This window comes from Sander vitreus, chromosome 12 (genome assembly GCF_031162955.1).
Source record: "Sander vitreus isolate 19-12246 chromosome 12, sanVit1, whole genome shotgun sequence".
Classification (NCBI taxonomy): Eukaryota; Metazoa; Chordata; class Actinopteri; order Perciformes; family Percidae; genus Sander; species Sander vitreus.
In genome coordinates this window covers 20,106,304-20,133,302 of record NC_135866.1, presented here as the reverse complement: position 1 = coordinate 20,133,302, position 26,999 = coordinate 20,106,304, and the positions used below count along the sequence as shown (strand labels likewise).

The 26,999-nt window shown below is 40.4% G+C and overlaps 4 protein-coding genes and 2 long non-coding RNA genes across 8 annotated transcripts in view; 2 read left to right on the top strand and 4 right to left on the bottom strand.

Moving 5' to 3' along the window:
* Window positions 1-2,202, bottom strand: part of LOC144526732 (uncharacterized) — a 30,920-nt gene extending 28,718 nt beyond the window's left edge. The window contains exons 1-5 of the mRNA XM_078264359.1: window positions 2,071-2,202; window positions 1,341-1,499; window positions 997-1,181; window positions 731-913; window positions 257-348 (exon numbers count right to left, since the gene is read on the bottom strand). Of these exons, the coding sequence (XP_078120485.1) occupies window positions 257-348; window positions 731-913; window positions 997-1,181; window positions 1,341-1,499; window positions 2,071-2,202 (751 nt within the window). The remainder of the gene's footprint in view (window positions 1-256; window positions 349-730; window positions 914-996; window positions 1,182-1,340; window positions 1,500-2,070) is intronic.
* A 2,497-nt stretch (window positions 2,203-4,699) lies between these two features.
* LOC144526143 (uncharacterized) lies at window positions 4,700-6,024 on the bottom strand. Its single transcript, XR_013502738.1, has 3 exons — window positions 5,942-6,024; window positions 5,139-5,304; window positions 4,700-4,897 (listed from the first exon to the last, which is right to left on the bottom strand). It is a non-coding gene; the product is annotated as an uncharacterized LOC144526143 (long non-coding RNA).
* Window positions 6,025-7,136: 1,112 nt separating this feature from the next.
* Window positions 7,137-10,045, bottom strand: LOC144526785 (uncharacterized). The gene is made up of 4 exons (XR_013502777.1): window positions 8,114-10,045; window positions 7,910-7,980; window positions 7,500-7,665; window positions 7,137-7,268 (listed from the first exon to the last, which is right to left on the bottom strand). It is a non-coding gene; the product is annotated as an uncharacterized LOC144526785 (long non-coding RNA).
* Window positions 10,046-10,143: 98 nt separating this feature from the next.
* Window positions 10,144-17,054, top strand: LOC144526784 (Krueppel-like factor 9). The gene is made up of 2 exons (XM_078264437.1): window positions 10,144-10,927; window positions 13,099-17,054. Exons 1-2 carry the CDS (start codon window positions 10,429-10,431, stop codon window positions 13,341-13,343), a joined length of 744 nt encoding a protein of 247 aa, XP_078120563.1. The 5' UTR covers window positions 10,144-10,428; the 3' UTR covers window positions 13,344-17,054.
* Window positions 17,055-18,541: 1,487 nt separating this feature from the next.
* colgalt2a (collagen beta(1-O)galactosyltransferase 2a) lies at window positions 18,542-25,831 on the bottom strand. Its single transcript, XM_078263737.1, has 12 exons — window positions 25,590-25,831; window positions 25,107-25,217; window positions 24,843-24,960; window positions 24,566-24,700; window positions 24,256-24,460; window positions 23,683-23,802; window positions 21,056-21,129; window positions 20,858-20,964; window positions 20,175-20,307; window positions 19,910-20,037; window positions 19,575-19,781; window positions 18,542-19,467 (listed from the first exon to the last, which is right to left on the bottom strand). Exons 1-12 carry the CDS (start codon window positions 25,829-25,831, stop codon window positions 19,185-19,187), a joined length of 1,863 nt encoding a protein of 620 aa, XP_078119863.1. The 3' UTR covers window positions 18,542-19,184.
* A 523-nt stretch (window positions 25,832-26,354) lies between these two features.
* Window positions 26,355-26,999, top strand: part of tsen15 (TSEN15 tRNA splicing endonuclease subunit) — a 2,658-nt gene continuing 2,013 nt past the window's right edge. For 2 of the 3 annotated variants that reach the window (XM_078263599.1, XM_078263601.1), the window contains exons 1-2: window positions 26,355-26,513; window positions 26,590-26,671. In XM_078263599.1, coding sequence (XP_078119725.1) covers window positions 26,454-26,513; window positions 26,590-26,671 — 142 coding nt within the window. In that variant the 5' untranslated portion in view covers window positions 26,355-26,453. The remainder of the gene's footprint in view (window positions 26,514-26,589; window positions 26,672-26,999) is intronic. The other variant, XM_078263600.1, reaches the window with a different exon arrangement.

Genomic DNA, 26,999 nt, shown 5'->3' with positions numbered 1-26,999 from the left:
CAAAACGGAATTAAATTGATCATAATCACATATTTAAAATCCTGCCATTACACTTACACACAAACATGCAAATGCACACACACTTACAGGAATAAGCGTGTCAGTATAACGGTACAGACTAAAGACTAAAAAAGTAAAATTGCAATGTGTATGGTATTTAAAAAAATTGTCAATTGTCAGATCTCAATCTGCAACAAACTTTCCAACAACTTCTGTGTGTCATGTATAATGCCATACAGAGTGTTTAAGGACTTACATGTCTTTGGTGTGCAGGTGGTTTTCTGGACTCGACTCTTTGGTCCCTTTATCTCCTCTCTGTGGTCTCCACTGAGCCGAAACACTCTGGAGCTGGTGAACACAAAAAAACACACTCTTAAGGAAAACATTATATAAAACTAACGTACACTATGTGTAGTTTAGTTTTTTTTTATTTTTTTTTATTCAATTGCACTCTATTATCGCTATACTTGTCATTCCAAGATAGTGCAATCTGTAAACATATATGAACCCAGACACACTAGAGGACTTTTCAAGAGGCAAACTAATTTAAGTCCTGTACATGCTAATTCATGTTGTATGGTAATGCAGTTGATAAGCCAACATGATCTGAGCGGCTAAAACAGGCACTTCTGTCCAACCTTCTCTCTCCCTCATTTTTTTTAAATAGTTTTTGGCCCACATAATACATATTAACCCTCTCTTAATCCTTGCAATAAATGCCCTCACTTACCTGAGAGAGATGATGTCCATGACGTCCTCCGGTGTGTTAAGTGTGACCCTGACATCCCGCCCCTCCTGTAGCTGAACACTGCCATCCAGACTGGTGGAGCTCGTCAGCTCAGAGACCCACTCCACTGCAGCCTGACCCAAAGCACCATCAACCCCCATCCTGGCAGACAGCCCCACATAGGCACTGAGAATAAAGAAACAGCAGTTACACTTTGAAACCACAGGTCAGAGTTGTAGCTCCTGTTACTTTTGGTTATATGGACGTACTTGGGTTTGATGTATCCAGTCAGGGAAAAGAGAGAAGAATCCCTGTAGTTGACGTTGCCCTTCAGACGCAGCGACAGGAGGGAGGTCATGTTGATGCCCAGTTTGACGGGCAAACCAGACAGAGACGGTAAAACCAGCTTGTCTGTCATCAACACGGCCCTATGGTTCAGCTGAACCTCATGACCCTGGAGGACAAAGAGGAAGGAAGGCAGATTGAGAGAGAAGACAGCAGTGTGTGTGTGTGTGTGTGTGTGTGTGTGTGTGTGTGTGTGAAAATGAAAAGGCAGGGTTAACAGACAGAGAAGAGACATAACAACTGTGAGAACAATCTACCTCCAGTGTACCTTAAGCAGTTTGACAGATAGTCCCGCCATGCTCAGCGACAGCTGGTCAATTTGATTGTAGAGATCTTTACATGTGAACAAGCTGAGCTCATTGCCAAACACCTTCACGCCCACCCAACACTTGGGCCTCTTCTCCTCGGTTCTCCACCTCCCAAACAACTGGAGAAGACAAAGCACAAACGTGTCGCAGACTGATTATCACACTCATTTAACTTATGTAATAATCTTCCTTGGATTGTAAATCTTGTATTTTATCTTGACAATTGTCTTTCTTATTACTTTTCTTGTCAGAGTCTTTCTTGTTGTTGCTCTATTTACTCTTTGTTGCTTGAAATGCTGGTTATTAAGGTTAAAGCAGAAGCGATTAGTCAATTAATCAATTAGTTGATCTGCAGAAAATGAATCGCCAATTGTTCTGCTGACTGATTAATCGTTTAAGTAATTTTTCAAGCAAAAATGCCAAATATTGATGGTTCTCAAATGTGAGAATTGGCTGCTTTTTCTTGTCTTTCGATTCTTGTAAACGGAATATCTTTGGGTTTGGGGCTATCTATCAGACAAAAAAAGAAATCGTTAGTTGCAGCCCTAATCTAGGCATAAAAAAATAACAGTATTGACCAAAAGTCTAAAATCTAAAATGCAATGTAAATGGCTACTAGTCTGCGACAAAAACCTCCCCACCTCATACAAAAGAGAGATGACTGTCTTACAACAATCACAGTGACCTCACCATGGCCCTGGCTTGGCTCAGATAACTGTTTGTGCCGGATAAACACATTTCTTTTTCTGCACTATGGCCATTGTCTGTTTTTCTTCTTGTCCTCCTAGCCTCTTTGGACTGCGACTTTCGACTTTGAGCCATAGACTCTTCATCAGAGTCGTGGGTCTGGTGACCGAAAATGTTCTTCAAAAGCGGTTCAGCATTTTCGACGTGAAGGTCCACCTTAATTGGGAAACAAAATGCATGCATTTAACACAGTTAAAAAATACTTTAATATACTTTTAGCAATCCAATGGATATCAAACTCACTTCCAGGAGGTTGTGGGCTCTGCCATGAAAATAAACCGTCAGGTTGGCAGTGGCATATCTTGGTAGAAATGATTTGGGAGAGAAAACCAAAGATGTTTCCACATTTGTAATTCCCATGCCTGAAACAGACAAAGGAGCAGAAAAAAACAGAGCTGTGGGCACAAGCGACACCTTTAAATGCACCACCGACTCCTATTCAAGTAAGTATTACAAATGATTCCGTTTATCTCAACTTGGTGTGCATATGCATGATAGAGTTAGTTTTCCAGTCATGACAATTGAAGCTGAAGTGAAGCCATTATTACCTGATGAAACAGTGTAGTCTGAATAGGAGGAGAATTTCAAAAACTCAGCTTCAAAGTCTCTGCTGATAATGTTGTCAGGCAGTGACTCGATTAGGGCCTGCTTCATGGGGTCCTCACTCCTCAGGACATTAGTCAGGTGACTCCACACAAATGAGCCCACTAGAGAAGCAGAAGAGAAAGGGCTTTTACAAATATAATTTTTTTAGCCATACAATTTTTGTTTCGAGAAAAGCATATTTCTGCAGTTTACGTAATAAAATGTTGTGATTCACTGTAGCAAATGCTTTAAATAGATAGAGAAATTTGGTACTTATAAATTGTTTATTATTTAGGAGAAACATAGTAGAATTTAAATTGGCCTATAATTAGAAAAACAAACTGGATCATCAGCTTTGTATAAATAAACAATGTAGCCAATTTCAAAGGCCCCATATTGTAAAAACGTGAGCTTTAAAAGCATGTCTATGTGCTATATAAATACTGTGACAGTATAAAAAAGCTCAATCTACAGAGAAATGCAGACAGCCGTATTCAAAAACAGTGCCTTTAAATGAGTTGTCAGGACTTCCGTATGGTTGTGATGTCACAACTATACATATATATATATATATATATATATATACATATATATATATATATACATATATATATATATATATATACATATATACATATATATACATATATATATATATATATATATACATATATATACATATATATATATATACATATATATATATATATATATATATATATATATACACATACATATATATATATATATATATATATATATAAAAAGGGTCGTTACAGTCATTCCCCGCTTGCAATGACAGTGCAGAGATGCAAAGAGCACCAATACCAATCAGAGCAGACTGGGCTTTTTCGGGAGGGAGGCTTAAAAAGACAGGCACTAAAACTGAGCATTTTAGACAGAGGGTGAATACAGGTATGTTCAGACAGTATGAGAAAAATAATGTGTTTTTTTTTAATTAAAGCATGTAAACATGTTCTAGTAGAAACCCAAAATACAAGTCTGAAGCTGAAAATGAGCATGATGTGGGACCTTTAAGTCCTTTAAACACCACTACTAAGAGATCAAGAAAATACAAGTAAAAGTGGCTGCAATAAACAATGTCTGACAATGAAAGCAGAGCAGAGCTATGATCATTAACATAATTTCACTGGGAGAAGCTGCTATGAGCATCCCCTCTACAAACCACAGAGGTTTCAATCAGACCTTGGCTGGAGGTCTCGTTCCTCAGCGTCGTCTTCACCACTTCAAACACGTCCTGATCGGGGCAGTGCATGAGCTGCTGGTATGCAGCGATTCTGACCTCAGGATCCTCCTGGGAGAAGCGGTACAGCTGCAACAGCACAGATCTCTGGAGGAAGGAAACTGCTGTCAGTCACTGATGTTAGCCTGCCGATCATCTCTTCACCTGCACCTCAACTCATCATGAATCAATTAGAAAGTTAGCCTTTGTGATATGAAGAGTTATTATATTTACATTTGAGTGACTAAATCTTCTCTTAAAAGTGAATGTTGACTTGTAATTAATTACTAGGTATGGAACCAGTGTCCTATTTTGAGTTATGTAAAGTTCCCTCAGGCTAAGCTTTTTTCCTCACATATTCAACAGAACAATATGTGAAAGAATGTGTGAAAGACATTTCCTGATGTTATTGTTGCAAATGAATGACGTATTAGTTTCAGAATCAACTCACATCAGCTGAGCAGGGAAAGCGTCTGAATGCTTGGATGGCAGCAAGTCTCAGCTCCAGTGTAGTCGAGTGGCCGAGCATGAAGTGGTTTAGCAGAGGAATGAAGCCCGGAGCAGACAGACCGGTGTTTCCCACCGATTTTAGTGCATAAATAAGCTGTTTGACGACAAGATTTATGCCTATTAGGCATTGTTTATGTAAAATAGTTTCAAAACAATCATGCTTTAGACAGTTACATCAAATCACCAGGTTTCATGTTCATGTTTCAGGTTTCATGATGGGAAATGTACCTTGTGTGCGTCTGAAAGCACCTTCACTCGAGTGGGTTGTTCTCCCTCGCAGCCCTCCTTCAGGGTTTCCTTAAGCGTCTGTATAAAGGTCTGTACCTGCGGAAGTTCACTACAGGAGGTTTGAGACCTTTGGCACAGTTGATAGACCAGAGATGATCCAGCTAACAGTGCCTTGGACCGCACCTCTTGGATCTCCAGTAAGGCCTAACACAGACAGCAAAGATACAGTATGTGCTGAGCCTCTAGGCCTTAATCTTTCTTTCACAAGAGCTATAAGAAATTATGAGGATGTTTACTTGCATGGATAGATGCAGAAGCTACTAATCTTACACATTTCTATATGATATCTCTGACATCAATATGACTAATATATCTCAGCAGTGAATACAGAGAGTAGCATTGATCAGAGGTTTAGGTCACATTTATGTCACGTAGAGGTTCCTACATTGATGGAGTCGATGATCTGTGGCGATGGATGAGGGATGAGGGCTATGGTGGTGAGAAAAGCGTAAGCCTGCTCCTCCTCCAGGTCTTTGTTCTTCATTAGATCAGTCAGTAGTATTATGCAGTTTTCAGATCCACAGGCTGGTAATGCATCCAACAATGGCTGCCTGTCCAACCAGTTATTCAACATCAGTATGAACCTCTGCTGTATGTATGCAACCTGTGTCATATGGTGTTATAAAAATGGCTGCTAGCTGTTATCCTGTTTCCAGTATTTATGCTAGGCTAACCAACTGCTAGCTGTAGCTATATATTCAGCAGACAGACATGAGAGTGGTTATGTGCCAGTGAGTCATGCAATAAACAATAATCCACAAGATGAGGGACTGCCACACCTAACTGAAACAAGGCTATTGTTAACTATGTTACCAATTACACCTTTGATTGACAAGTCAAAATGTCCACTATGATAAAGGTATATATTACCTAATTGCTATATTCTGTGATAGAGGATACTTAGAACTAAGGACCCTGTAAGTCATCTGTGTCTCAGAGTAGTTTCTGATTAGATTGGATACTGTCCCACACAGACTGTCCTCTGTTTACTTGTTGACTTGGTCAGAGGTTGTGCATTTTATAATCATAACCCACAAACAAGAGTGCATTCAGCTTTAATCCAATTTACTAGTAGCACAAGATATTATATTAACTATGACAAGTTTGGAAATGTCCAAATATCCGACATGGGGATAGATTAATGAAGAACTAAATTACTCCATTATAAAACACTAAGGAAATACTGACCAGTCATTACGGCACTTGAAAGATGCTTCCTGCCAAAGTGTCTTGAGTTGAGAGAGAGTCAGATCTCTCAGCTGGAAAGCCAGTTGAAGGAACTCTTGTGATGCCTAATAGCAAATCCAAAGACAAATATGGACTTACGTTATAGGCTTCATAAAATTAAGAAAATTTACACTCTCCAGTTTTTTCAAAACAATTCCTGCTCAAGCAAAACCAATCCCCTACTGCAGAACTGTGAACACACTTTTTCATCCCATCAATCACCTGATCCCCCATACAGTAATTATAGCACAGAGTGGCTCTGGGTCTGACGGCCTCTTTTAAACACCTCCCATGTAAACAGACTATGATGAAGGTTGCCAGATTAGGCTTGACTGGCCTCCTGTGTGTGGTGGACATTAAAATGATACACAACTAATAATAGTGATTTGATGAAAAGAACACAGCATATAAGGGTAAGGCAGGTAAAACTGAAACATACAATAAGTATGTATATACAGTCAAAAGCTGACTGGAACCTGTTGAGTCCTACCAGTTGTGGGTCTGAGGTGAGGCTACATAAAATCCTGACAGTTTGACTGGCTTGCTGAGGTGTTGACGCCCTGGCTTTTTCGGGCCTTGCAGCCCCCTCGTCCTCAAATTGCAGGTCAGTTAGCACACCAGGACCTAAGGAATCTGCATGAACATTAAGGAGAACAGGCATCAAGCATGTCTGTAAAACAGTGTTAGTATAATACTAATACTAAGCGCAACTGCAAAAGTATCACTCCTGACCTGCTCCTGAAGGAGTCCCTGGCTGGGCTCTGAGGAGAAGCAGGGTGGACACTGTTTGGGTCTTCACCAGCCCTGCAGTCGTGGACCATGTTGCCATGGAAATGGCTTCAGTACAGTTGACCTCTTCCATCACTCCACGCAACCCATGCCTCTGAACACAGTGCAGCTCTGACTGCACTGACTAGCAAAAACACGAAAACAAACCTCTGATCATAAAAGTGTGAATAAATGCTATTGAACCAAATGTCTGATGTTGTATTGATAGTAGTGGGCTAAAAAGGACATCCTCTTATTCAGTGGTGCAGAAAAGTGACAGTAGAATGTAAACTCCCCTCAAGTTGCTAAAAATAAAGTGGACAAGTCAGTGTCCACATTGGTAACCATGTTTTTAACAAAGACAGAAGAGAGGGAAACTCACTGTATCTTCAGTTAAAGATACTGAATGGGGCCAGAAGTTTGCCAGCCTGGACTGTTGGCATTGCTTTAGATCCCTGCTCTTCAGCAGAACAGGTCCTCTCCTCTCATACCTGCTGGTGCACGTCCCGTACACATCGGTCTGAGAAAGAGGTGTTAAAGAAAAGTCAGATAATCACCATGTGAATGCACTATATTATTGCAAGATGATGGTAATGACGGTTATTGTCTGAAGCAAGAGTAGACGTGATATTTGTCAGACTAGAAGAAGTATGTTTGTTTTATTTTGAAATCTCCATAAAAACGAACGAAGATCTGCTGTGTGTACACATCTTGCAAATTGGGCATGTGTTAAAAAGAACATAGCCCTCACCTCCTTTTCTAATTCCTGTTTGGATCCCATGCGGGAGGTCTGGAGCATGCTCAGTAGAGCCCTTTTAATGTTGAGGGCCCACACCTGCTCCCCCTCCTGGAGACAGAGGGCCGTGACCTTTCCCCCTTGGAGGGAGAACTTGAGGCGCGTTCTCTCCAGTGACTCCCTGGGAAACAAAAACACCAGATGAGCCCCCTGAGACCCAAGAACACAGACAAGTGGAGCATCTGAACAGAGTATCACATTCATAGGAAAAACAGTTGTAGCATTCCAAAATGATCTGGACTTACACTTTAAATGCTAAAGGCCCGAGAACAGACAGAACCACATGCGTGTATGCAAAATAACATTCATTCATTCACTATCTTTTATAGAAACCACATACTATTCTATAAAATGTAGAGTATTACCTCAAGCTCTTTAAACGCTGAACAGAGTGCTCCTTCTGAGGGGAAAGCCGCTTTATCTGTGGATTCCTAATCTGTTGGACAAGCATGTGCATAAATCATTGACTTTTTGCAGTACTTTTATTTATATATATATATTTTTTTTTTATTTTTTATTATTATTTATTGATTTTTTTTTTTTTCCACAAACACTTTATCAAAGCTGACCTGCATCATAAGGTGACACTTTGAAACCACATCGATATCAACCACACAGTCCAAAGCCAGTCCATTCCTGCCAGCATTGGAGCCATGAAGGGTTGTGGTAATTGTCGTGCTATACCTGTAAGTATACCTTACCCCTCTCTGATAGAACAAGTCAGGGGTAGAACGCCCTATAGACATGATTAATAACCACAAGATTAAAAAGAAAATAAGTGTTTCACTAAAGCAAATCTTGTAGTTCAAATGACTTAATGTCTTGCATGAAAGAAATCTTATCATGTAAGTAATCTATTCAGTGAGCATGCATCATATTTGATATAAGCAACAAACTAGATTCTCACCAGCACAACTTGAATCACAGAGTTTTAGTTCCGTCAGAAAGCAATTACCTACTGCATAGAAAATCAGGTCAAAAAAAGTCTCAATCAAAGCCTGCCAAACCTCTGAAGACTCAAAGGCATGTCAACTCTGCATTCAATGGGAAATTAAAATGCACACCAAAAATAAATACATTATAGAACAAAAGCCATAACACTCACCATGTAGCAGGAGAAAAAATAGTGTAACATGCAGACAATTGGGAAGTAACAAGGACAAAGCCATAGCAACTCTAAGTCACTGCAGGTCTGGCTGCCTCCAAGCCTCCACATGTAAGCGAGATGAAAACCAAGCACTGTTCACAGCCACTGAAAGGCCACGCTTGTACGTGGGCTTCCACAGTGACCCATGGTGCTCACAGCGACCAATCAGGAAATACCTTCCAAGCTGGAGCTACAAACCTGAGCCAATCACTTGACACAGCACTGGGCCTCACAAAAACATTGGTTTTCTTATTTTTTTCCCATTAACTTGGACAGACATAAGACATGAGCCACATAGAGAGGGACAATTCAGTTTATTGCAGGAAAGTTAAACAGTTTGAAAGCTGGCAGGCGGGTAGCATAATGTCCAATCTGATAGTATCTGCAGTGATAGCCTAGGACAAAATAACAGCACTACAAAACCAAACCTGAAATAATAATTACCAAAGTGTGTTTGCTGCTGCACATCTTCAACAATAGCCTACAATAGATTTGCTTAGAGAGAGAGAGAGAGATTATTTTAGGACACACGCTCCTAATATAACCATAAATACAGTACCTAACCCACATCAATAAACCTCACAACCAGTGTGGACTTTAATTAAAAGCTGATTCAGAAATTTCTCTGATGACAAACAACTTCAGTTGAGAGAGTTAAGCATGAGAGAAGAGAGACGTCTACTCTTGTGGATAAAAACAGTTGGAAAAGTAAAGATTTAGGGGGCTATGGTGGCTCTTGATATAGGCTAACTATATTTGCCAGAAATGTGAAATAAAAAGCCCTGCACCACACAGTCACGTTCTTCAGAATCCGAGTGGGCTAAAACTATATTACCCGTCACGCATTTTATCCCCACCGCCTTCCCCCATCATTACCCGAACTGCTGCCACCTACTTTCCACGACTATGCGCACCCGCCGCCGCGGTCCACGCCCGGGCTGCGACGTCAGTCACTGCGTGTTGCTGGTTGACGCTGCGTTCAAACACATAGAGAAAATGGTATTTAAGACAATCCTCTGAAAAATACCGTTAACCCCGATTAACCCGCTTTCACCCCAACTTTTAGGTCATGAAATAGGCTAGTAGTAGAAGTTTGTTGAATCGAATATACGTTAGTGTGCTAAAATAAAATTATATTTGTGATTTAGTGGCAATATAAAATAAACTTGAACACAGTTAGATAGAGCTAGATTTTCCGTTTATATTTAATACTACGATTTGTGTTTTGCTGTCGGATGTTGAGTTAAATGTATCACTTATCAAATCGATATTGATGTAAATGTAGAGGCAAAGTAAAAGTACCAGTGCGACCTTTATGTAGCCATATACAATCTATGATTTAAACCGATTAAATACACAAACACCTCCAACAAGTTTTAACCGACAGGTCCTGAACGCATCCTTAGTCCTGACCAGGGGGCGTAGGTTTGACCGGCTTCGCGGAGGCTCAGACACAATGAACCGTCAGATGGTGAGGGGCACGCATGTTGAGTCGAAGGTATTAGCACGGTTTTAGAACATTATTATTTTCATTTGTGCCTTTTCTTTGATGAACGTAATCAATTTCAAACTACTGATACGCTATATGGCGGTAACAAGGCTCAGCTGGAAACGGTTGGTTCGTCGAGTTTGGTAAAAACGAGGTCAGGCTCAGACTACCGTTAAGTTAGCCCCTCCTGACGGATTTTGTTTCGTTATATTTTTCTAGATAAAGCCCACAAAACAAGGCAGATAACAATGTCGTTGACTGCTTCGTCTGATTATTTCGCTGCCGAGTGTCTGGTATCGATATCCAGCGGTCCTGTCCTGCACAGACCCACCCCAGTCGCCCCTGCCACCCAGTCGGCCACGGTGGGCCTGCTCCCTGGAGACCCCGACGGGTCGAGTGAGGACAGGGAAGTGCGGGAGACACTGAGGCTGGAGGGGGCGAACATGATGGCGGTGGCCGGTATCCTCACCGACCTGCACGGCAAATTCCGCCCCATGTCGGCCTACTCGGAGAGCAGCAACTCCTCGTGTGGTGGAGAGAGCGGTTACACCACGTTGTCCGACCCGACCACCCCAACCATGACCCCCTCCGCCACCCCGGTGCCCGGACAGCAGCAGCTGAGGGGGGGAGGAGGAGGCGTAGGGGCCCCGCGGTCTCCGGTGAAGCGACATCAGTGCACTTTTGACGGTTGCGACAGAGTTTACGGGAAATCGTCCCACCTGAAGGCACACATCCGGACACACACAGGTACGGAGACAACAACAGTTTGGTTGCATCAGCAGTCCACATGTGTACATACACAGCTAGCTAACGACTGAATATAAACTTTGTCACCCAACTTCTGCTTTGTCGATAACATGCACGGCCATATTGTTATCTTTAATATTGTAATAGTCAGAGAAATATTAGAAGTGTTATGCTGCTTTTTACTTTATGGGATTAGCTAGTAGCGTGGTGGTGGCAAATGTTTTCCAATTTACCCCCGACTTGGTACAATAACGTGGCCAAACAAAGAGGGAACGACAGGAAAACTCCCCTCAGAGATCTGACAAAGAAGTAAACTAACAAAAGAACTGGGCTGGACGTTAAAAATGTGACGACGGTCTTCTTCCAGGCTGGATTTGCATATGAAATGAACGTAAGACGAAACCTTAACGTCGAGAGAAGAACGTTCACTGTCGGGCATATAGTCTGTCCTGCTGATGGCAGCAGCAAGTGGTGTTTTGGCTGAAGTTTTTCTTTCCCCCCTCCTTCCTGGCGTCTTCTGTCGAGTAAAAATTGTTTTTCTCTGCAATGTGTAAATTATTGATAAGCGTTGTTAAAATGAGCTGCAGGAGACGCGTCCGATAAAGGATGCGCCTCCAATATGTCATATGTGGACACATTTTCATTTCTTTTTGGATTGTTTGCTGAGGAAAATCGCTAAACATGTAACGTTAGTTCAGTAGCGCCTCACTTCACAATCCGTTTTATAACCATATTCTCAACTGTGTTTTATCACAATGTAAAAACCTTGATGTAGTTGAAAATAGATCCACCAGTCAGGGTGAAAACGGGGCTCTACTAGCTAGCTACTGAGTTAAAACGTGCATGTGATTTTTCACAAAATGAGGGGAATCGGTGTGTTCAGGGTCACTGAGCAGGCGCAAACGGATTAAGGACAGGAAACGGCTCAGAGAAACTGGTGGGAACGCCCACAAAGAGTTCAGCAACAACAACGTGGCCTGGCTTTGTGATCTTGAAAATGGCACCAAGCATCCTACTCGCCTATCCTGGGTTTGCTCACATTACCCGCAAGAGATTAAGGCTAGTAGTATTTTAGGTAGAATAATCTGGATAATCTAAAACCTAGATATGGTTTTTGACACGTATTTAACTATGTAGAGATTACTATTTTTGTCTAAACCACAAGTAATGCAGGCAGTCGATTTGTGTAACTATATTTAATGTGCTCATTTGAAACTGAATTTCGTTTTAGGCCCCATATTGCCTAAAACCATGTTATTAAAATGCTTTTTTTATTTCAGATAGGCTTTGATGTATGAAAGCTTAAATAATAAAGGGCTGCACATCTGTTATGCATACATTGCACATATTGAAGATGAAACGATTTGTCGCTTAGGCTAATTGATTAGTTGGTAGGTGAAAATGAATCAAACATAAGTTAAATAATTAATTAATTAATTACTAAATAAACACACAAAATAAGGTATTTAAAGACGTCACGTTGTGCTTCAATTGCAACCGGCATTTTCACTATATTTTGACATTTTAGAGCCCAAACAATAAATCTAGAATAGCAGTAGATTAATCGATAATGGAAATGACCGATGTACTGCATGATTAACCCTGGCAGAGCTGGACAGTAACGGTTGCCCATGGCAACCCGATTGAGTCAATTGGCAACCGTTTTGTGGTCTCTGGTTGCCCCCTTTGTCAACCACATGTTGCAACCCATTATCTCATTGCTTCATTATTAAAATGTGTGGTATAGTTAAGAAGAAATGACTTGCTCAAAGTATAGGCAGTTTTACACATGGCAACCGTATTGTCAATTTCGGCAACCAAAAGCTGATGCCTGGTTGCCAAGCCGGCAACCATTTAAAAAAGTTAGCGGTTGAGACCTGCCTGGTTAGTTGTAATAGTTGTCTAGAATGGGAATAAGTAATTCTCTCCCAAGTGTTAGAACTAGAGTCACAAAAGGATTTATTGCCAAGTAAGTAACACTTACAAGGAATTTGCCTTGGTTGTTAGTGCATACATATAATATTAAACATTCATATGAAATAAACCATGAATACAGAAACAAATATATACATATAGCTGTTTAACATTAAGAAAAAGAGGCTATGTGGATTAGTACTGAATGATATGGTGGTAAATGGTTCTTCCCTCTTTTCTCTGCCTCCACGCTGCAGGTGAGAGGCCCTTCCCATGCACCTGGCCTGACTGTGAGAAGAAGTTTGCCCGCTCTGATGAGCTTGCCCGCCACACCCGCACCCACACAGGGGAAAAGCGCTTCCTGTGCCCACTGTGCGAGAAGCGTTTCATGCGCAGTGACCATCTGATCAAGCACGCCCGCCGCCATCCTGACTTCCAGCCCTCAATGTTGGGCCGCTACAAGGGCACATCCTCTACTCCCAGCCCAGCCATGCACCATTAGGATGGTTTTGGGTTGGGGGTTCCTGGCAGGAGCGCAGAAGGTCACAGTGGTTTCAGGTTAACCAGCTACAGTCAGATCCACTGATTAGGATTTAGCATTGCTGTGTTGTACTCCAAAATGTGCACGTAATAACATACATACAACACAACCACACAGAGCTGGATGTGAGGGGGGGGGAAGCAGCTTCATCCCTCCATCAACACAGATGAGTCGTGACCACTATCCACCTACTCAACATAACTAGGGTTGGTAGAACACTCCAAATCTATAAGATGTGGGGATTCGTTAAGAAATGTGCTTTTCGATTCCATTTATCGTTTCCTGAACGCAAAGTTTGGACCTACTGCACTTCATTTACATTGCCGGTTACACATGTATCAAAGTATGTGTATGATGTTTACAATATGATGGACTGGAGCTAGCTTTCAAAAGTTTAGCTATGCTTCACAAAAGACCGTAATGATGCAGTGAAATGTAATCACTGCATGAAAATAAATACATGCAAGGAAAGAAAATCAGTCTAATATGACAACACATTTACTGCAGAATGTAAAAGAATGCAATTTTTTTTATGTCCTGTATCATGACATAGTGCCATTAAATGACACTTTTTATAGATCAAATAACCAGAATGAATGTTTTTGGTTAATCCACCCAATTAAATACAGGGCTAATCAAGGTACTTCATCACATTGATGCAAAATTCTGTGAAACAATTATGCCATAAAACAGCCCCAGCCTTTAATGCTTTTGAAAGCATAATCAAATGTAAAACCATTCAACTTTTCCATAGCACAAGAGAGAATATTTATTTTTCTTTAGTTTTTAATCAAAAAAAAAAATCTTCAACGCAGCCTAAAGCTTAAATAAATAAATGTTTTTTTACTTTCAACATACTTTTGGTTTCTTTTCTTTTTTACTCAGGATTCGATTAGAATGGGAATCGTTAAGCAGATTTGAATGGATAAAATGAACCCAACCCTAAACAATAACCTCATTTTCTCAAACATTTACACAAATTGCAGGGATTTTTCACATTTTCTGTAAGAATCTGCACATTCGTCATCAGCCAAAACTCTGGTTTCTTGTGGTTAATTTGTAGATTGTTGTTGTACTCTTCAGTACCATTTATTTACCATGAGTAGCACAAAATTGTGATGTTTGGTAGCGAGGCAGTGACTAGAAGCCTTTAAGCTTTTTTTTTATAGCTTTGCTGACTCCATATAAGTTTTAGTGGTGACACATTCCTTCATTTTTATTGCATTGGTAACCATCATTGAGGCGATTTTGTAATGTTTTCTTTATATCCAATTTAACTATATATCAAATATTGATTTTGCCAGTAAGTGGATCAAGCTTCACTGTAGAAGAGCTGTTTGCACGCCATCCTTAAGTCTAGATCAGTTATCTCCCGTAAATGCTGACACATAATACACAGTACTCGTATTATGTCTAATACTGATGCAAATGTATATAAGCTTTTAATGTAGATAAATGGTAATGCTACTAGCTGCAGAATTAATAAATGTCATGAATTTTAGTCCTTATATTAGGGGTAACAGTATATTCTTGATAGGTTGGCATTGCCTACGAGTGTCGGTGTGTATGTGTTTTTATTTACATTTTTGTTAGCGACAGAACTGGGGAAAGTATGCGATATCAAAATATTTTGAGAGGAAAAAAAAGAAGGCATGAGATGAGCTTGACTTTCAGCCTGTTGCCTTCAAAGTAAAAGCGTTCATCCCACTCATCGGGGGTGTGGAGCCAGATGGCAGAACGCATTTCAGGATCAGGTGTGCCAGGTGTTTCTGTTGACGGTTTGACTTTCAGCAGCAGATAAACCAGAGGCCTGTACTACGAAGCGAGATTTGGCGTTAACGAGCTAACTTCAGGTTCAACCCAGGGTTTTCTGTGCTACGAAGGTGGCTCACTTGTGATCGGGTTCAATCGCCGTGGTAACTTATGCTGAACACCTAACCTGCTCGGGAGCAGGTTAAGTTGGAGATCAGAGATCAACCGGTGTAAAAGCACCGCCTACTGACCAATCAATGCTCAATTGATAACGGCGTCACCGTTCTTAGAAGATCAGGCGGAGCTCGGTGCGCAGAGAGAGAGGGAGAAAGGGGTGCGCACATAAAAGTTAAAACATTTAGAGACCGACAACCCCGTTAGCATTCCCTGATGTGTATATTTATGAAATACATAGATTGTAATGGGAGGGAATTACATATCGGCTCGGCTTCTTGAGCCGTGTGTTGCCAATGCGCACATCAGTTTGAATTATGTTTTTATATTTTTTATTTGCTCTTACGATGGCTTACCACTGCCAGGGTTGCAAGTGAAATACTAGGCTAAAGCAACGACAGTTTATGGAAAGTGCACAAGTGTAATTATGGTCAGATCTTGGTCCTGACTGACTGGGGAAGTGATATTAATAAGTGTTGTGATTTACGCATCTACAGCGTCGGCTATTTTTTTGCCAGCTTCCTGTTTTAGGAAGCAGCGACTGTATTGCGTTTTGCCTGCAAAACCGTGTCTGTGTTCTTCATATTTATGTAGAATTATATCCTAATTTCCTCTTCTTATGTAAAATATGTGGCTCTGGTAGATGTTTGCGATTGGTCGTGCTGTGCAAATAACGCCTATTTTATGTGAACGCGCGCGCCGCTGGATTGGGAAACCCTGGGTTGATTGAACTAGTTGATAACCAGCGTCGTGATATAGTTTATGCGGGTGTTAGGTTAGGTGAAGCTGGGTAACTGAAAGAAATCCAGGACATGTTGATCTCGCTTCGTAGTACAGGCCTCAGGAGTCTTACATGTAGTGTTGAAAAGAAAATCCTGTTATAACTATTAGTGTGTGCGAAATTGGTCTAAAAACTACTACTACTACTACTATGCTCCCATTCAGGAAAGCTCTAGACCTTTATTAAGGTGCACATTTTGACTTGTCAAAGCAACAGCACAGGTGCAACTAATATAAATAGTAAGTTAATAATGGCTCTTTTCTATGGAGGTGGTGTCATTGAACCGGCAGGCACTTGTAAATGTTATTTGTTAGGCTTGTGTTTGACAAGTCAACATGTTCACTGATAAAGAAACATTACTATGTACAAATGTGGATTTGTTAAGAACCTGTTCAGTACATTTAAGTCAACGGGCACCTAAATATTCCTGTATGCCAAAAAAAAGTGAATAATCCTCATGCATTTCAGGAAAAATAACATGCACGAGCAAACCTCAAGTAATTTCGATATTTCAAATCTATTTGAGTACATACAATATCCAGGTCTGATAATAGAGGTCAAATCTTCTTTTTTTCTTCTTTTTTTTTTAATTTTTTTTTTTTATAAATGTTTCCACACTGTTTGTCCAGCTCATGGACATATTCTTTATCTCAGTGAACAACACTTAAGGCCTTAAACTATGTCATATCTACTTTGCACCATGTTTACAGTTGGATCATTATATAGGTATATATGCCCTCCTGTGGGCTCATCACAGATACTCATTATGCAATATGGCACTTTTTTTCTTACAGGTGACTATGGCTGAATAGTGTAATGGCTTGCACTGTATATGCTTCTACAAGCAAGCACTGTGGAACTTGTTGATAACCAATGGTTTGTAATACTGCCTTTTTGTCCAAGTGCTTTAGAAAGTGTGATACAAGAAGTGGGTAGTTTTGTTTCTGTTCCTTTTTTTTTTTTTTGTGTTTGCTTAGTCATCCAGGCCATTTCTTGTTGTAGAATTTGTATTTTTTTTTTTTCCTAAATGAAACACGCTTCATTGGTGTTTCCAGATCTGTCGACTTTGTCTTCTTCACACTAAGATTACAAATGTCTTCCTTATTCATATGTCAAACCATCTATGTACCAATTCACTGTTGATCTCATTTTCATGGGAGCTGCACTCATGAATGCAATGCTTTTGAAGTTTTTTACACATTCCTTCTTCAGAGGTTCAATCTGTTGACAGTTTTTGGTTTCTGCTGGCAGTAACCACGAACACATGGACTGTTTAACAAAGGAACACACACAATATACTTGTATTTTACGTCTATAAATGGAAACATTTACTTACCTCTCACTGATGGGAGTGGCTGACTCTGTCCGGGTCTCCAAGCTATAATATCACAATAGGAACATACCTAACTGATTTTGTCTTTTATCGGTGTCTTTACAAGATCCATCCAACCTGTCTTTCAGAAAGTCCCATAAAGCCATCCAGCCTTGGATTTCAGAACGTATTTAGTTATCAGCTAGATGGCCTGCTATGTACCCTTTGTCCTTATCTTGTCTTTATATGCAACATCACTACTACCTGTGTAGCAGCAGAATTTCCTTTTCCATGCCTCAATGAACTTCTGTTGTTAATAGACCGTAGCAAATGAATCTCTGGGATAAATCCAGGCTCTGTCATTAAAGCCCGGCAGGAGTTTTTGTTATCAAGAGACTCACTGCTGCCTCAAGCAGAGGCTTAAAAGGGGTATTAAAATGTAAAGAAAAATGACCTGTAGACTGTCACTTCACTGCAGATTTCAATTGAAAGAGCTCAGTCCAAATCTATTTGTTCATATCACTGAATGTGGCTTGATGACAGATGAGCGTTATCCACTTTGGATTTAATTTTTGCTGCCTCGCTGAGAAAGAAAACGCGACAATTTTTCTTGTCACCACACTAATTCAGATATGCACATTGTACAGAAATGGATGTTTTTTAAATTGATGCCTAGTTTTTACATTAATGTAATTTAAAAAAAAAAATCAAGCTGTTTTGATATTTATATTCTCAGGTGTTTTACATTTTGAGCATTGGATTTTCAATCTTTCCTGTGCAACACCTCAGTACAAGCATGTTTTATTTCTTTTGTTATGCTGATTAATTTATTCCAAAACAATATCATTTTGTGTGGTTTAATTCATTATTCTTTTCATAACACATTTTGTGACATGGAACAGTCCTATTAAATGGTAAAATGCTTCCATTGTTTGCTTGACATGAAAATACCAGTGCTTTTTTTAAAGAATAAAAATCCTTAAGTTGATTACTGTGTTAATCTTTTTGTGTTTGTTTTTTTTCTGCTCAATGAGATTGCACTTTAAGCACAAACAGGCATATGGAATAGATAATACATTATAAACAACATTCATTAATGTATCCTTAGTAAAATGCACAGAAATAATTTTATTTGATGAGTACTAAGTGCAGTAGCTGAATCTCAATTGTAGGTCATAATCCTAAACAAATGGCTTTAAGTAAAATGTCGCCATTGATGAAAGAGTTATGAAGCAGGTGTATTTTTGGGCTTTTATTACTCGAAGTTAGATTGGTGTTGTGGTAACATAATTACATGGACTCTATTATTCCTGAAGACATTTTAGTTTTGGAGAGACACATACAGTTATTTGCCAGTCTTGGTCTTGACAGGTGGTCCTGGTGGGTGGAAGGGTGGATTACCACCAAGGCAACTGCTCTGGGACTTTACAGCTCCCAAAAGCTCCAAACCTACTGTGGCTTAATAGCTTTGTGCTAATTTAATTGAAAATGTGTTTAAAAATCAACTAAAGCCTAATATCAACTGAGATGATTATGGCTCTAAAGTGGGTCTTGGAGAGGGTCTTTGTGCTCAAATGTAATTTTTATACCTTCATTATTTCAGTTGTATGCACAAGTTTCATCAAATGAACGCAGAAGATCTGTTCCATCTTAGGAAAAACTGTACACATTGCATGGGGGGGGGGGATTAAAGCTTAATAGGGGCCCAGTTGCTAATATGTGCCCCAAGGCCACCCTGAGGATGTTAAACTGGCCATGGTGTGTAACATGACATAAGTCCCCCTCAGAGTTCATCTCTGTTTCCGGCAGAGAGACGAGGCAGGCCACCGCGAGCTGAGTGAGGAGCCGCAGACCGCAACCCTACTTCCTCAGTTTCCCGGTCACGCGGGTGTTTGGCTCCGTCTCGGTCCCAGTCTGTTTCCACGGCCTCGTCGTCCCAGATGGTGGAGGTCTCTGTGTCGCTGAAGTAGCCAGGCTCGCCAGTGTAGTGTGTGGGGAAGAGCAGTAGAGGCTCCACTGAAAACGCTCTCAGGTCCCTCTGCTTGTAATACTGCATATACTCATCTCTGAAGGGGCAGAGAGGTTGACATAATGACTTTATACTGAATATAAAAGGCTCAAACTAGTATTAAAAGCATAACATTTGGATATGCATACAGTGGGTAAGACTCACTTGGGGTGCTTGTTGAACATGATAGGTAGGAACTCATCAACAGGCAGAATTTTGTTAAGGGGTTTGACCTGCAGGAGCTTCTGGGCCCCATTCAGTGACAGGACATAACCCAAGGTCCAGTAGGAGTAGCCTGGGTGCACAAGGTTACTGACTCCCTTCACCCACTGCTCTGGCTCCTTCACCTGCAGCCGCTTACGGCCTACATAACTTTATGAGGACAGACAAGTGAGTGAAAGATCCGTGGTGCCCTGAATAAAACTTTAGAAACGTAATTTGAGTATGCAAGGTATACAAGTGATGAAAAAATGAGACAAAAACTGCATTAAGTCACTAACATGAGGTCCCATTCAAGTCCCACTCTCTGAACATTCTCCATGATAGTCACCAGCCTGCTGCAAAAGCGGGGCTCAAATCTCACATCATCCTCCAGCACAAGCACCTGCTGCAGTTCCTGCTGCACCACCTAGGAGGAGACAGATAACAGCAATTAACACCGAACAGCTAAACCTCTCCATACTGTTACACCTCATCATACTGCCACATCAGCTTCACTGCACTAGATAAGTCTTGTTTGAAACATTCACAGAAGCAAGGCTATACCTGTTTCCAGATCTTGTGGTGGCTGAGGAAGCAGCCAATCTCCCCTCTAGTCAGCACGCGCTCCGAATATGGGTCTCTGTACCCGGGAAGCATGTCTATACCCATGGCCTGCAGCTGAGAGGAGTTCAAGGCTCTGTGAACAACACAAGGAAACATATTTCCTCATATTCCACAGTCAGCTATAAGACATTTAAAACAAATTCTGGCACAGCCTCTTTTCCACTGTCAAGTTCTACAGCCATAATGCTAAAAGCACCAATTAAGTCTTAAATTGCAGCATCAAGTTACTTGAATATTCTGTTTGTGTGTTTTCTAATTGAGGCTACTAATAAATCTGTACATTTCAATTGACAATAGCAGGTATTTTATCATGTAAAGAGCATAATGAGAGTGGTAGAAAATAACTTAGCACATTTATTCTAGTACTGTACAATTTTGACTACTACTAGATCCATTTTAGGCTACTACATATTCATATAATCCATTAATATGATATAAATAACTTCAAAATAATATCACTACTTTTACGTTTGATAGTGTTTTTTTAATGAACTTTTATACTTTTATGTAGGTAAAAACTTGACTGCTGGACCTTTACTTGTAATGTAGTATTGTGGTAATTCTATTTCTACTTAAGTAAAGTATCTAAACGCATCTTCCACCACTTTATAATGATGTCGTACTTGCCGTCCACGGCTTCTGTCAGTGTAGTGTTAATGCCAAGGACAGCCAAAGAACTCAACATCCTGTCCCGCCGATCTGAGCGGCGCTTCAGATTGATCAGAAAGATCTAGAAGTGGAGGAGAATAAAATGACTGTTCACTCAAACAGCACTGCATAACTAGAAGATATTTCTTTAGCTATTATAAATGATTCTGCACCTCATCGAATCCCATCTTTCCTGGTTCTTTAGGCACAATGTGCATATACTGTGAAGGCTCCATGGTGTGGGCAACTGGAAAGTAAAGATACACATTCACATTTCACATGAAGTATAGTAAATTTGGCTTTTCTTGCACAGTCTTTTGGTTTCAAGGGAATTTGTTGGATCTGTTCAACATCTAACTGCTGTGAAACGGTCAAATAAGAGGGGGAGAACAAGAAATGAGAGGCAGTGGGCTTTCACAGAGGAGTGAGACATGTGTCAGGACTGTGAGAGCAAAAAGGGCCAAATGCTCACACAGAAGCTAGGAAATAGTGAGCAAAGACTGAAGATAGAGAGGCTGTAGTTATTCAGAAAAGGAATAGAGCAGGGGTCATCAACTACATTTTTCCAAGGGCCAGAATTTTTCTAAGCAGACACTCCGGGGGTCAGACTTTCAAATAAAGAAAATAAAATGAATTTATACCTAATACGCCTATTCTTGTTCGAAATGTTCACTTTCTTGCTGAATTAATGACATGGAAACTCCATAATGATAACTGGCTCTTTAAGTAGAAAAAGATCTCAGACTAGGAGGCAGTTCACTGAGGAGTGATGGTTAAAGTCTGTGATTAGGAAACATGGTTGTTTCCTAATCACAGACTTTAGGAAATGGTTGCACTCTCATCAAATGACTATACTCCTATAGACTCTCTATGTCTTTGTTTGGAATAAATGAAACAGTGGATGCAACAAAATTTCCTCCAACTAAATGAAGATAAGACTGAAATAATTTTGGCAACAAAAAAGGAAGACTGTCACTTAGTACTTACCTTGACTCTAGAGGACTAAAAACGAGTACCAAAGTCAAGAATCTTGGTGTAATAATTGATGAAGACCTAAATTTTGGTCATCACATTAAAGCGGTAACTAAGTTATCTTTCTGGCATCTTAAAAACATAGCAAGAATCAGAAACTTTGTATCAAAACATGATCTAGAAAAGATCATTCACGCTTTTATTACTTGTAGGGTAGACTACTGCAATGCGCTTCTTACTAATGCTCCTAATAAGACCATAAAACAGCTGCAACTCATCCAAAATGCTGCTGCAAGAATACTCACAAACACCAAGAGGAGAGAGCACATTACCCCAATTCTCAAATCACTGCACTGGCTTCCGGTTAAATTCAGAATCGATTTCAAGGCTTTACTTATTGCCTTCAAGTCTTTCAATGGTCTAGGCCCAAAATATATTGCCGACATGTTTATTGACTACAAGCCTAGTAGGTCTCTCAGATCAGCAGGTACTGGTCAGTTGGTGGTGCCCAGAGTTCTTTCCAGGAGTGGTGAAACGGCCTTCAGCCATTATGTTGCCCACTGCTGGAACCAGCTTCCGCTGGATCTAAGGCATGCACCAACTGTAACCATTTTTAAATCTAAGTTAAAGACTGTTCTCTTCTCCAGAGCTTTCAATTAGGCTTGCTTGATGGTATTTTAATTATTTTAATTACTTTATTTGTTTATAAACTGTTTGTCTATTCATGTATCTCAATTGTATATTTGTTGTTGTTGTTTTCTGCCTGTAAAGCACTTTGAATGACCTCTGTGTATGAGAAAGTGCTCTATAAATAAATGTACCTTACCTTACCTTACCTTGTAGTATGCAGCGTCCTGATTGGTGGAAAATGCTTGCAGAAAGAAACGGCTGTTGTCAGGTAAGAATGTCACTGTCAAAGAGGCTGAAGCGAAAAGTTGACGTGGAAAAGCCCAGCTTTAATGATGAATGGACAGATAAGCAGGCTATGCATTCGTCATGTGTGCCTCATTTGCAATGAAACGATGTTGTTGCAAAATAATACAACCATCATCATCAAGAATGAAGAACGCAAACATAATGGTCGCGTCATTCACGTGCATATCAAGTTGCCACATGTATATGTTTTGGTTTTAATACATCCATAGATTTAACGCTCCAGCGGAGAGGATGGTTAGCTCAGGCAGCATAAGGCATAAGAATTTGTCCAAATTTCAAGATTCCCGGCAAACTAAGAAAGTTAGACTACAAACATACAGCTTTTGTTTTAGCTTGTTTGTAAAAATTCTCTATTTGCAGAGTAGAGCTACGCGGTGGACAAGAGTGGACTGAGCAGACAGAGCAGATTGAAATATGGCTTTCTACATGTTTATGCCTGTCTATACAGGTGAGTGCATTGATAAGTATTGACTTTTTACTCACAAAGGTTTTATTGTAGCCTACTTACAGTGAGACTAGCGTGAGTTCGTCTGCCCCAGCGGCCGTTGGTTATCCTCTTTGTATCGTTTCCAGTCAGATACTGCGTGTTTTAACGCACACACATCTTGGCTCAGCTGTGTGTGTGGAGCGCAGGCATCGCTGTACAGAATCCCGGCATGTGAATAGAGATGCAAATACAGGGGGCTGGGTTTGTGCTCTACCTGTGTAATGGTACCTGCTGTAAATGCTAAATAACAGAACGCATTTTTTCCTCTTTACATTTTCTGAATTCGTGATTATTCTGCAGGCCAGACTAAAAGCTTTGGCGGGCCGAATCTGGCCCGCGATCCGCCAGTTGACGATGGCTGATAGAGTGAACTACATTGTATAGACAATTAGAGGAAGTGCTTACTGAGTGCCTCTGTCAGTGTGTGGGTAAAACTCTCCTCTTCTTCTTCCAGAGTCTGGTCTTGTCTAAGGGGCACTGGTAAATATCCATAATGGTCCTTGTTGCAAACATACATCTGAATCCCTGCAGCAGAGCAGATGGATTAGGGCTCAGTGCAAACATCTTTTCTTTATTTGACATGGTTAGCATAGCATATAATGTGACAAGAAAATGAGGTAGTAACAAATTCCTAGTATGGCCACATGTTAGAAAGTCATTATGCTATTATTAAGGAGAGTGGTGAGAAAGGGATCTATTATCAGTGAAAATAAAGTTAATGTGTACTTTGACATAAAAATAAGACCACTCTTTCAGTGATATAATTCCCATTCCCAATTATTTATATCCAGTTTAGTAAAGCTTTCATACTTGTTGCTTGTCAGTTAAGTCTTCCTACCAGATAAGAAAAATATGTCACAGTAACAAACACACTGCTTGCTAACGACTGCCAACTAAATGACTATCATCAAAATCACACAGGAAAATAATTGTGTGAGGTGCAACTTAAATTAGGACACAATTTGCCAAAGGTCCGACCTGCTTGCCGTGAAGAGAAAGCGAAGGCCATGATGTCATCTAAGTGGTAGGGGTAGTGGGGGTGAGGAGGGTGGAAGGCCAATGCTTGGCTAGCTCTGCGCCTCAGGTCCAGCAGGTAGGTGGAGTGCACCATGGGGGCTGCAAAGCAGCCCTGCCGCTTCCATTTACGGATGGGAATATACTCTGGGGTTCGCCTGTAGTAGCCCTATGTGTATTAGAAGACCCAGAACAATCACTTTCCTGCAGTTTTTAAGATCATATTTTGTACAATAAATATACATTTTCTGTTTTGGTCTCCAAAAAATCCTACCTGAGGAGTCACGCCACACCAGAAGTTGGAATAAAGGCCTTTTGATTCCAACATGGGTGCCACAATTGTCAGATTCTCTGCTATCATGTCAGATAGCACCCAGCGGTTTGTCAGTAAGTTGTCACTGTCCACAAACTGAGGGACAAAGACGAAACAATCAGTATCATCAATCAATAGATGACTGAATCTGATACATAAGATACTGTAATAATGGATAATTCCTCTGAACAATAGGATTTTTTAATTTTTTGTGCCTTATGGTCTTTTACTGTCTCACCAGTATGTAGTCAGTCCACAGTCGTCTGGCAGCTCTGAGTGCTGCCTGCTTTAACTTCATCACATGGGTGAACCGAGAGTCGGGCCAGTGTTTGGGAGACTGCTCATCTGCATAGGAGCTGAAAGAAAGAGGGACAGAATAATTACGGTATATGAACATTTTAGGATCAGAGAATATCAGGTTTACTACGCCTCTGTTAAATAGATGATTAAATAGTATCAGGGTGGTGAATAATAAATGAAGTTTTGGCCTCAGGTGATTCACCTGGGTTGCTCCATAGGCCTCCATTCCACCGAGTGGTACAAGTGTTGAACTCCTCTGAGCCACTGCTGAAGCATGGCTGTGCTGTTGTCCACACTGTGGTCAGAGGCTGCCCTGAGATGATAAAGAACATTACTAAACACCTACTTCACCTCTTTGTTTCCACTTCTCTTTGCTTTCTCACTTGTTTACTGGTGTAACAGTATTGCAGAATGTGAGGAATGACATTTACACAGAACTGGCCAAAAATGTATGCTAATGTCTTCATTGCTAAATCTTATCTATTAACACTTTTGCTTATCGTTTTGTGTTAGCTCTCTGAATCAAACCAGCACCTCTTCATCAGTAATTATGTGATTCTTACAAAAAGAACGTCTTTTATAAACCAAAACTCAAGTGCAAGTTTTCCTACTTTTTCCAGAAATATGAACACATTTTTTAATCACATAAACAATGCAATAAATAAATAAATTATTGTAATCTTACCAGATGGCAATGCGGTCCTTTGGATAGTCCAATCGGTCTATGCATCCTAAGAAGTAAGGGAGGCTGTGTTGTGCGTTGCGTGCGAGGATGGTGATCAGCACTGTGGGCTTCAGCACAGAGGACTCCTGCTGGGCTGGTTGGAGGAGATGATCAGCTGGCAGCTCCTCTGTACTGGTGTACAGGAAGAGCTTTCCTGCTAAAATCACAAAATATAATCTGAATCCCACAAATCCAGGAGGCATATTTCCAACAGGGCACCTTGATGTCTCTGTAGCCTCAGACTGGTGCAAGTGAGGGAGAGAGAGAGAGAGAGAGAGAGAGAGAGAGAGAGAGACTCTCTCAAACACACACACACAGACACACACACACACACACACACACACACACACACACACACACACACACACACACACACACACACACACACACACACAGTAGAGGAAGGGAGAGCGAGAGCGAGAGATTGAAGAAAGCCTACACAGATATTAGAAGTTCTTATAATCTTTTTTTGTTTTATAATTGATATTGTTTTTGTTTATGTCTAACGTAACCATATTTTATATTTATATATTTTTCATAATTGCTTTTATTTAAAATGATTATTATTATTACCTTAAAAGGAGAGAACGTAAATCAATTTAATAACATACATGTTTTGTGCTTTTTTATGCCCTTAGTTCAGCCTGTAAGGCAGCTGCAGCGTGCCCCAGTCTGATATTTCGCTGAAAACAAAAACATTTTCCACCCGGACGACTTATACTGTAGCACGCCGGCAAACCTGAAAACATGCCGTGACAGCAGCAGCGAAATGTCCTGGCAGTAGAAAGTGGTTAATGAGACAGTAGTCTGTAGAGACGTTCAGTAATGAACATGTCAGAGAAACCTCCGCCTCCGAACTGGATCATTCAGCACCGAACAGTGAGTGTAAGAGCACCTCCGCGTTGCCTTCAGAGGTCTGATGCTAAATCAATCAATAACCAGTGTTTCTTTCTTGTTTCAGTATCAGCAAATGAAGAGTCTGGAGGTTGAGGACAGTGCACAAGTACACGTAGCTTTCCTCGTGTACATGGATCTTACTGAAGGTGAGTTTGACAAGATTTTTTTAAGAGTTTAGAATGAGTTATTACTTTATTTTTTGTCTGTTTGTGTGTCATGCAGAGACGGGGTCATCTAACATGGAACTAGCCTGAATGTATTTATTTATTATTTATTTTTTACATGAATCGGTTGTGCTTTAAGAACGATCAACTTTGTTTACTGTGCATTTTTATCTCCCATCATTATGGTTTAAATGCTGCTTCAACACTTAATAGATAATTATGTTGAAGAAATGAGAACCCCATTACTTTCAATGTAATTGATCTAATCTTCTAGTATTTGGTAACTTATCGTAACTCATTTTAAACTTCC

Excerpts from the sequence above, each read along its gene's own strand:
- colgalt2a (XM_078263737.1), bottom strand. The coding sequence starts at position 25,831 with ATGCCTCCTGGATTTGTGGGATTCAGATTATATTTTGTGATTTTAGCA. Across the intron at positions 20,965-21,055 it reads GAAAGATGGGATTCGATGAG|ATCTTTCTGATCAATCTGAA; the intron begins GTGCAGAATCAT and ends CTCCACTTCTAG. Across the intron at positions 20,038-20,174 it reads ACCACAAGATCTGGAAACAG|GTGGTGCAGCAGGAACTGCA; the intron begins GTATAGCCTTGC and ends GTCTCCTCCTAG.
- LOC144526784 (XM_078264437.1), top strand. The coding sequence starts at position 10,429 with ATGTCGTTGACTGCTTCGTCTGATTATTTCGCTGCCGAGTGTCTGGTA. Across the intron at positions 10,928-13,098 it reads ACACATCCGGACACACACAG|GTGAGAGGCCCTTCCCATGC; the intron begins GTACGGAGACAA and ends TCCACGCTGCAG.